Here is an 11208-nt window from a genome sequence, read left to right on the forward strand (position 1 = left end):
CCTTTTCACACTGCTTTCAGAGCCTTTGCAACACAGTGACCTTTCCTAACTGCCCTTCTTAATACGGCATTACTGTAAATTTTTGACATGCACTAACATGATGAATGTCCCCGAGAGTTTGAAGCAGGGTCTGGGATGGTAGAGGAAGTTCCATTGGATTTAATAAAAAAACAAACATGTTGTTTTTTACCTTATAGTACAGCAAGGACAAGTTCCCGAGTGACTTCCCTTATATTGAGTACATTTTCAGTGACTGCGTATCACAACACAGTATATGGTTTTCTTCCCGTCTGTTTAGATGCTTTTTCTTCTGAGCAACTAGTGCTTAAGAATATTTCTTTATTAGACTTGCTTTCGCAACTCTACATTTAAGAGAGAACTTTGTAACGCTGGACTTCTAGATGAAAGGTCGTGTACATTTTTAATAAATTCTACCAAATCACTTTCTCCCAACAGCCATTACAATTCATTTCCGTTTTTTAAAATCCCATTAGTCTGTTGGCTAGAGTCCTGTTACCTAATACTTGCTCTTCTTAGGAGTCTTCTTGTGTCTCCTTCCTAGTATCTCTGGGAAGGTGAGGTACTGAGCTGGACCCCAACCACCCGTCAAGTCAAATCAAGTTTGTAGCTGTGAAATGGTATTGACTACATTATACGGGAGTTGAGCTTATGTACTAATTGCCACTATTATCAGAGGAGCCTACCTTCTTATTTGTTTCCTTACAATGGTTAGCCTCTCCCATGGTACTTACAAGAGAGTCTAGGTCTGGGGCAGGATTGCGCATGCCCCTGCATGTGAAGTACTTGTCTTCTGTAGCCTTGACCCTGTATTGGGATACTGTGAATACAAACAGATAAAGTAATATAACAAGCAAATTGGGGGTTGATACTAACATTAGACAAGAGTTATCGTAGATTCAGTGTGCAGAACAACACGGAAAGCCTGCTGATCTAACTCAGTCTACCAGTAAGCAAGTCTTCCTAGAGAAAGCCTTCCTGGAGTGAGTACACATTCATGCATGCTTGCATGCGTGCATTCGTGCACTCTAGGGCATTGGAACTTATGAAGGAGATGAGCATTGAAGGAAATCAGGTGAATGAAGACATAGGAAAGGGGCATGAGGAGAGCCCAGAGGCTCATGGCCAACAACATCCAAGCACCAGTCTCTTGCCTCTCTTTAGAAATCATGAATGGAGTGCTTGGCTCAAAATCTTGGTTTGTTGACCTTGTTCCCGTAAGTGTGGAAACTGATGCCTCTTAGCTCCAGTAGTCTTGCAAAGCTCAACTGTGAGCCCCTAGCGACAGGGCACTTCCTCCACAGCAGGCTGAATATACAGCCTTGTTTTTAAGCTACACATTTGGGGCTGAGTCCTATGACAATGATTCAGACTTAGGCTTGTAATCAGACAGAGCCAGTTTAAAAGCCCTTCTTCTATTATTTATTATAAAACCTGGGGCACGCTGCCCTGTATCTTTAAACCTCCACTGTCCCACCCATGAATGGGAATAGCTTTGACTCTGTTGTAAGGTTGTACAGAAATGAGAATAAAAGCTAAGGTTACGAATAAACATAGCATAAAGGTGCCCCATCCAGTTCCTGGTATGTAATGGACACAATGAACTGAAAATTTGATTATTGTTCTTTAGATTTCACAGTAAGTTTCAACTGACTGTGATGTACCAGGAACTGATCTTAAAGACTCTTGATTTGATCTTATCTCTTTATGTATCTGGAAACAGAGGCCAGGTGAGGGACAGTCATATAGTACAAGGAAGTGCCAGGACTAGTTTCTCCATGTTCTCTGACCCACAGTCTGTGGACACAGTTGGGACACCTTGACCTCTCCTTGACTGTCATGATTGAAAAATGCCATCCATAGGTTCGGGGATTTGAACGCTTGACTCACAGTTGGTAGTAGTGTTTGTGGAGGTTTCATAGGTGCAGCCTTGCTGGAGGGAGTGAATCACAGGGGCAGGCATTGAGAGTTCAATCTCTCTGTTCCAGGCTTGTGGTTGAGGTGTGAACACTCAAGCTTTCTGTTTCTGTGTCTTGCTAGCCACTTGCTGCCATGTCTCTCTGCCAGAATGGATTATTGCACCTCTGGAAGGGCCAGCCAAAATAAATTGTCTTTGTCCCATAAGTTCCTTTTTGGTGACGGTAGTTTACCATAGTAACAGCAAAGTAACTGATACATTGACTCCCTTCATGATTGACTTCCTTACATGATTTCCCTTCTGAGTCACAGCAGCAGAAGATCCTGTTTTGGAGAAGGACCACTGTGTTTCTTTCCTGAAGATTCTCCTCTTCCTCTGTCCTTTCCTGTGATCCATTTCGTTTCCTGTGGTTTCTTCATTGGCCCTACTTCTTCCCATGTCTTATACAACAGATATGGCTTGATTACCACAAAACCCCTTCGCTTCTTTTATTTCAGAGCCGAGAGACTCTGTGTCTCCTTGCCTTATGCCATAGTACCATGAAGTTTACACATAGGACTTCTTCAGCCCAAGCCACATGACACATATCTGTCTCCTGTTTTCTGAACTCTGTCAATAATGGGCCTTTCTATAGCACTCTGGGTTTACTGTCAGTAATGAACGTAGCACAAACTATCTGCCAAGCTAATCCTGACCACATTGGAGATGCTAACTTGTTTGACACTCATAGCATCCCGTGAGGTTGTGAGATAAGAACACTTATAGATAAGCAAAGTGTGACACAGATTAAGTAACTGGTTCAGGGTTTTTCCACTGACAATTGGAGGAGGCAGTTGGCTCCTGGGTTGCTCCAGCACAGTTCCAAGAATCAGACTCTGCCTGGCTCTTTGCTTCTTTCCACTCTCAGCTACTCTTCGTTTCTCAATACTAGCAAGCAAGTCCTCACCGTGAGGACTTGCAGCTGCCAGCCAATCTGATACAAAACCTTACCAAGTCCACTGTAGGTAATATTTGGTGTATAGAAAGTATCCATGCCCAGCTGGATCTGTTTATTTATTCATTTAAAGGACTGCCCTTAAGGAAACGAGTAGGAGTTCTGAAATAGAATTTGTCCCAGAAAACTCACGATGATGATGATGATGACAATGAGAATGATGAAGGTGAAGATGATGGTGAAGAAGATGATAAAGATGATGGTGATGGCAACAATTGATTCCTACTATGATGATGATAAATATTTCTCTTGGAAATACTCCACTAAGTTCCTTAAATGCATTATTCTATTTAACCATCTAAAACATCTGCAAGCACTGCTATTCACCTAGCCCTTCTGCCACACATCCCTCCCTTCTCAACTGCTGAGTAATTCGACTGTCAATTGTCATTCAGGGATACATAAAAACACTCTCCTTAGGTACTAGAGTACTGTTGATAGTCTTTCTCTTCAACAGAGAGCCTTCACTAAAGAGCTCAGGACCTCGGCAGGCAGCAAAATCAAGCTACGTTTCATTACATTGTTTTGTTTACATGGTTACTTTCTGTTTATGCCAAGCGATATTGGTTCTCCGTAAGTGGTTAGAGCTGAATATAATTTAAAAAAAAAAAAACAGAACAAAGTGTATTTGAGTTTAAAAGTGAGTCAATGATCTAGGAAATCATGATATTTCTGCTTTTCAGAACAGTGAAGTCAGGGTGGCAGGAAGCAGAATGTGAGTGCCGGGTTGTGAACAAGTGGTTTTGTAGGATTCTACAAGTCCTACAATTCCACAGTGGCTCTTCATAGCCAGGACTCCATCTCCTCAAAGGCTCTCAAGTAACTTCCTCCCGTAGCAGGCCGGTACATTTCTGACGGAAAGATCCCCGTTGCATAGATCACACTTGAGGATACAAGAGAGAAGATGACTTGTTAAGGTTACTCAAAACACCACGGCTTTTCTGGGATTAGACCTAAGATGTGCTCATCCCCTACTCATGCCTGTCTATTCATCCAGTGCTCCCCTCCCATCCAGACACCCATCGCTTACGCATTGCTCATTATTCATCCCCATTCCTGACGGAGACTCTGAGCAACCCCTCCCCTACTCAGCAAGAGAGTCACGCACAGGTCCCTGGGTATCCATCACACCGTAAATACTTACAACTTCCCGCTTATGTCCTTAGGAGGATACTTTTGTACCTGCTTAGGAGAACTAGAAAGAATATTTATTCAAATAATTTTCTGTGGGGTTTAATTCTCAAGCTGTTGATGTTTAGTCCCTTTAAATGATGGTTTTTTTTCAGGTCAAAGAGTCCTGTATGTGGTCAACTGAATTATCCCCTCCCTCCTGCCTCCTCTCCCTCCCTTGCTATAATTTAATGCCTTCTCCTTTTGTCCAGTGCCCCTGGGATGTAGAGGATTTATTAGCGTGTCTCTCATAAAACCTGAGCATAGCAGGAAATTAAATTCATCTGGCATAAGCACCTGTTTGGAGAGCTTTGCTGGTTGCCCTGCTCTACTTCACAGTTGCCAAGGTGATCACAAAGTGACTGACAGCTTGTTTGAGGATGGTCCAGATATCAAAGTTAACATCGTCAACTAAACGAAGCACTGTGGGGGAGAAATCGGCCATAGTGGTACAGGGTATCCCAGACCCAGGTGGAGAGATCTCAGAGGGATCCTGTCAAGAACTCAAGAAAGAAAAGAGAGAGGTGATTTTTTGAGTGGCCTCAAGGGGGCAGACTTAAGAGTCATGGGCATAAATGGAAAGAAGACAGATTTTAGTTCAAAATCTGGACAGTGGGAGTGATACACTATGAAAGAAGCTGGTGGGGTTTTCCTCACAAGAGTTTGGGGAACGCACTGTGTAAAGAACTAAGACTTTAACTTAGACTAAGAACTAAGACTCTTCACCCAAATCATCACTACCACGCACAACTAGACAATTCAAATGCTAGTAGTAATTATTTTCAGGTTCACTCTTCTTTCTGGAAATTTTGATTCCTTTTCTCAAGAATGATGTTTTTTTACCCTCATTATAACTTGAACAAAAAATAAATTACATACTGCTCATGTTCAAAGGGTCCTTTCACACATAATAAGGTGAGACAAATATACATTCCATATCTAGCTTTTAATGCAAAAATGTATGACCAAGGGAATAACTATCTCTTTTTGAAGGTAACATGCTAAGTCTTTCATGTGCTTTTAACCTCATTTAGCATAAACATAGTGAGTCCAGAGATATTATTAAAAGATAGTCATGTTAAAAAAAGAATTCCACAGATGTTTGCCTGCCCAAGAATCGTGAAGATGGAAGAATTCTTGCCTGAGCCAAGACCCAGGAGGAGGCTTCTTAGCTGTCCAACTAGTGGCATGTGGGCATTCTCTGGCAGAACAGAATCTTACTCCTGTTCAAACACTCATTCGATAAATCAAACGGTGGTTTTTATTCCTGTTTGGCAGGCAGGAAATGGCAAATCAGTGTCTTAAGGGATTGACAAAATATGTAATTAGACACTATCAATCACCATAAAAGAGCTCGATTTTTCTTACATCAGATAAACGCAGCTTAGTCTCAAGTAGTGTTGCTTAACTCAGTCAGGTCTCGAGACCCATAAGCAGCCGTAGCAGGCTCACTCAATGTGAAATGAAGCAAATCACAGTTGCTAGGTAGGAAAAAGGAATGCAGCCAGGAGAGTAGAGCCAGACTCTTAGCTTTCCTAACACCTTGAACAGGACACACCCCATTTCTCCACGGCAGGCTCCTCTTTTTTTTTTTCTTTCTTTTCAAACTAAAAGAAATAAATAAAATGCTCTACTAAGCTTTCCCCTATTTTAATTGTGTCTAGACTTAGAATCCTAAAAGAAGGTCAGAGAAAAGATAACATTCTAAAATTCCTACCTCAGGGAAGAGTATGCCCATTTGTCAAAACTGGTGGGGAATATCACAGGACCAATGTTATTTATCTCCTTCATTTAGTATGTGTGAGATTTTAAAAAGATGTTTTCCAAATAGTAGAGTTAAAAGTTTGGGGCAACCCAAGTTAAAAAATCGTGTTTCTCCTAAAAGGGTTCTGCCGGAGTCTTTTTCTGTTGTTGGGGAAATTAAACTTCGTGCTTATTTATTCCATACCTTCACAAACAGGAAGTAGGTTTCAAGTGCTTTAGTTCCACAATTCTGAGTCGATGTGTATTTAAAGAAAGGTTCTTGCATAACACAAAGCCTCTTCCTAAAATGCACCAGACCAGGGCTTGTTTTGGAAAACACACATATGAAGTGGGTGTGCTTTGATAACTATGTGAACAGAAGAGAGCTTCGATTGAGATTTGTGAGATTCGTGGGAAATATTTTTTAGGTACTTGTTACAAAAAAAAAAAGATAAAAAGGCATGTATCACTTAAGGAAGTAGAAAGGTCGGTGATGTAGGTTCTGTTTCTAAGTCCCATTTCTGAAGTAAACACTGCACCTACTTTTTATCACAAAGTGCTTTACCGTTTTGTTAGAGGAAACAAGTAATGTGCTCTAAATTAGTAAGTATACTGCCCAAAGTTCACTGACAAACTAGCATTTGCCTGATGTTTAGCTATGTAACAGCACTTATGGTTTCTATAGAATTTGATTCTCACTCATCACAATGAAAGTGGCACTCTCCCTCTCTGTCTCCCTCTTCTTCTCCCTCTTCTTCTCCCTCTTCTTTTTCTTCTTCCTCACCCCCTCCCCTCTCCCTCTCCTCCTCTCCCTACTCCCTCCCCTCTACACATACACACACACAAACCTGAAGCACACCCCCATAGAAATGGAGAGAATTTGATCCCTTCTTTGTGGTTTGACTAAGGAAATTGATTGTAAAAGTTTCAAGGTGAGCCTGGAACCCAGGTGCTCCGAGTCCAGTTGTAGGCTTCTTCTGGACCCTCCCCTTTTCTACATGGAGTAACACAACACCTTAGAAAAGTTTCAAGAAAATGGACCTTAGAATCAAACAGATTTAGATTTAGATGCAGATTCTGATGTTGCCTGGCCAATGTCCATGGGCAAGATCTTTGCTACTTTGAGCCCCATTGGAGAACCAAGCTAAAAATACCCCCATGGGATTGTGGGAAGGATTAAATGCAATAATGCACAAAAGGCACATAGCAGAATGTGCCCTGAATGTCAGCCATTGTTATGTTATTATGTAATCTACAAAGTATGTTTGCTTATTCCGTGTGAAAGATTTTCAGCCTATCAAACATAATACATGTGAAATCAAACCTTGAAAATTAATTTTTCCCCAACAGTCAAGTCATTTGCCAGCTGCAAAAGTTCGTATTTCATGAAATCTTAGTCTTGGTCTGATTTTTTTAATGGAAAGGAACAACTATCATTTTCTTTCTGTAGTTGTAAAATGGACTCCAGAAAACACATTTTTAATATAATGAATTATATACAATTGTGGGGTTTTGTTAAAGACAGAAATAGCCCAATGGTGGCAGGTTCACATGACACAGCCTAAAAGATTCGAGAATTGTCCAGCCAACACATACAATTAATACAACTAATATTTTTATAGTTACAATGAAGTTACTAAAGAAACTGTTTGAAAAGAAAATTATGCGGACTGGAGAGACAGCTCAGTGGTTAAGAGTGTTGGTTGTTCTTCTAGAGGACCCGGGTTTAATTCCCAGCAACCACAAAGGCAGCCTGTGAGCTGATACTATCTGTATATTCAGTCCTAGGGAATCTGATGCTTTCTTCTGACCTCCAAAACAGGCACAAACGTGGTGCACAGGAAAATGTAGACATAAGACTCCCATGCATATAACATAAATAATGTAGTTTAATTTTTTAAATTGTAAAAAATTAAACTACATTAAATTTTTTGCATTTGTATTTTTACTTTCAATGCATCCCCAGATATCCACCATATAACAAGAAAATGATGCCACACTCCCAAGAATTAAGAATAACACCTCCCCAACTCTCCCCAAAGGTGTATACTTCGATTCCTAAAGAAATGCAAAGGGTGAAGTTAACTGCTTTGGTGCGGTGCCTGCAAGTTCTCAAGGAAGGAGGACGCCAAAAAAAAATTTTTTTTTCATAAAGTGTGCTGAGAAACTCTGTAGCTGTTGGAGTCACCTCCTGTGCTCTTGACAAATAACTGAAAGGGAATGCACTGGATGTCTAAGAATGGGGTGTCACTCATGAGTGCTAGAGGAGGGTGGTACCTGGATGTGGACACCGATGTCTAAGTGGTCCGCACTCCATGTCTCCGCGGGAGCGCTTGTGTGCATTTCTTCCTGCATGCTTCTGGGTGTTCCTGGGTTTGTTTATAGCCACCTCTCTGTGTTGGACCAGGAGACAGCTGTCGTCTCCAGCGTGAGAGGGCGCGGGTGTGTCTCGGTGTCTGTGGCTGTGGTTCAGCATAAGTCTGAGCATGTCTCGGTCGGCAGGGTGCGTTTGTGCCTGTGTGTGCCTGTCCGGGTGAGCTTGTTCTTTCTGTTCCTAAAAGAAAATGCTCCCTGCGGCAGCCACCGGCATCCAGAGACCTCTCAGCCCGCACAGGTGAGCTGCACGGACAGGTAGCACCTCCAGATAGCGCCTGGTTGGCGGTTCGCATAGCAGCCCCAGATTTCTCTCTCTGGTGCCCCAGCTGGGGTAGCTGAAAGGGAGTGGTGGCCTGGCCTCCGGGGAGCAGCTGGGCCCCGCCCGGGCCAACCCCAGGAGGAGGCGGGCTAGGGGAGGAGGGTTGGCCCTTGGAGCCTCGCCCCTCCGGGCATGCGGTTGTGCCATTGGCCCAAAGTTGCTGCACGTCACTGGGCAATTCCCCTAAAGTCTGGTGCACATAACGGGCAGGGCGCACTGCAAGGCTGCTTCTCCCGCGTTCAGGGTGCAGCTGGCAGGCACCGCGAGCACCCACGAGCTGAGTGTGCAGGACGCGCCCCTAGCACAGCCACCTACGGCCGCTGAATGAAGCTTCCAGGAGTCCGCCCCCGGCCGGCTGCGCCCCGTCGGAGGTGCACCCGCTGAGAGAGCCTGGGCACCGAAAGCCGGTGCGCTCACCTGCCAGCCTGCCAGCCATGGGGCCACACGGGAACGACAGCTACTTCTTGCTGACACCCAACGGAAGCCGAGCTCCATACCACAACATCACTCAGGAACGGGACGAAGCGTGGGTGGTGGGCATGGCCATCGTCATGTCTGTTATTGTCCTGGCCATCGTGTTTGGCAACGTGCTGGTCATCACAGCCATTGCCAAGTTCGAGCGACTACAAACTGTCACCAACTACTTCATAACCTCCTTGGCGTGTGCTGATCTAGTCATGGGCCTAGCGGTGGTGCCGTTTGGGGCCAGTCACATCCTTATGAAAATGTGGAATTTTGGCAACTTCTGGTGCGAGTTCTGGACTTCCATTGATGTGTTGTGCGTCACAGCCAGCATCGAGACCCTGTGCGTGATTGCCGTGGATCGCTACGTTGCTATCACGTCGCCCTTCAAGTACCAGAGCCTGCTGACCAAGAATAAGGCCCGAGTGGTCATCCTGATGGTATGGATTGTATCCGGCCTTACCTCCTTTTTGCCTATCCAGATGCACTGGTACCGTGCCACCCACCAGGAAGCCATCAACTGTTATAAAAAGGAGACTTGCTGTGACTTCTTCACGAACCAGGCCTACGCCATCGCTTCCTCAATCGTGTCTTTCTACGTCCCCCTGGTGGTGATGGTCTTTGTCTATTCCAGGGTCTTCCAGGTGGCCAAAAGGCAGCTGCAGAAGATAGACAAATCTGAGGGAAGATTCCACGCCCAAAACCTCAGCCAGATGGAGCAGGATGGGCGGAGCGGGCACGGACTCCGAAGGTCCTCCAAGTTCTGCTTGAAAGAGCACAAAGCCCTCAAGACTTTAGGCATCATCATGGGCACATTCACCCTCTGCTGGCTGCCCTTCTTCATTGTCAATATTGTGCATGTCATCCGGGACAACCTCATCCCTAAGGAAGTTTACATCCTCCTTAACTGGTTGGGCTATGTCAACTCTGCTTTCAATCCTCTTATCTACTGTCGGAGTCCAGATTTCAGGATTGCCTTTCAGGAGCTTCTGTGCCTTCGCAGGGCTTCTTCAAAAACCTATGGGAACGGCTACTCCAGCCACAGCAACGGCAGGACAGACTATACAGGAGAGCCGAGCTCATGTCAGCTCGGGCAGGAGAAAGAACATGAACTGCTGTGTGAGGACCCCCCAGGCCTGGAAGGCTTTGTGAACTGTCAAGGTACTGTGCCTAGCCTTAGCATTGACTCCCAAGGAAGGAACTGTAGTACAAACGACTCGCCACTGTAGTCCAGGCTTTCTACTCTTTACGACCCCTCCCTGACAGGACACTAACTAGACTATTTAACTTGAGTGTAATAACTTTAGAATAAAATTGTATAGAGATTTGCAGAAGGGGTGCATCCTTCTGCCTTTTTTAATTTTATTTTTTTAAGCTGCAAACAAAAGAGAGAGAGAGAGAGAGAGAGAGAGAGAGAGAGAGAGAGAGATTGTATGTGAGTGCTTATTGTTTTCTTGTATAGTTCAGTTCCTCTTTGTATGGAATTTAAGTTTCTGTCTAAAGTGTGTTGGTCCTGTCCATGTTGGATGATGTTTCCATGTATCTACCTCACTGGTCAAGTATTAAGGATAATATATATTGCTGCTGGAAATTTGTATCTAAAGGAGAGAGTTTTCTTCCTGTACCCTTGGACTTGAAATATCCTGTGTCTTGGACCTTTCTGCTGTGAATATGGACTCTCTCTCTCACTCCACTTATTTGCTCAAATGGAGTGTTGTAGGCAGGGATTTGAGGGACAACATCAGTTGTTTTTCTGAGCAAAGTCTAAAGTTTACAGTAAATAAATTGTTTGACCATGACTTCATTGCACCTGTTTCTCCAAAACCTCTTGACTCTGGAGTGTCCTTGTATCTCCCACTGGAAACCACAGGTAACTATGTGTCATAACTGCTGAGTGGCTTAATGCATTAGGGTACCAGAATGGCATGCACCTATTGCCTAGCCCTTCCGTATGTCTTTGGATCTCTAGATGCAAACCTGTGCCTTTCCTAACTTCACTTGTGTCCCAAATCAATCCAGCCTGTTCCCAGCATAACCCAGTGTGTCCTACAGTTGCTATTCTGTGCTGTCACCTCAGAAAACCCTGACTCACAGAGACACAGTTACGGGCATATGTTTTGTCCCACATGCTCCTGACACCCACCTTCCAGCCCTACTTGTTTAATAACTGTGTGTATTTATATCACTGCCGTCCGTCTCTTACAGTAG

The 11208-nt window shown here is 44.0% G+C and overlaps 1 protein-coding gene across 1 annotated transcript; it reads left to right on the top strand.

Annotated features, from left to right (window-relative positions):
- The first annotated feature begins 8766 nt into the window (after positions 1–8766).
- Positions 8767–10799, top strand: Adrb2 (adrenoceptor beta 2). The gene has a single exon (XM_028774246.1). It carries the CDS (start codon positions 8973–8975, stop codon positions 10227–10229), a length of 1257 nt encoding a protein of 418 aa, XP_028630079.1. The 5' UTR covers positions 8767–8972; the 3' UTR covers positions 10230–10799.
- The last annotated feature ends 409 nt before the right edge of the window (positions 10800–11208 follow it).

This window comes from Grammomys surdaster, unplaced genomic scaffold (assembly GCF_004785775.1).
Source record: "Grammomys surdaster isolate TR1022 unplaced genomic scaffold, NIH_TR_1.0 239, whole genome shotgun sequence".
NCBI lineage: Eukaryota > Metazoa > Chordata > Mammalia > Rodentia > Muridae > Grammomys > Grammomys surdaster.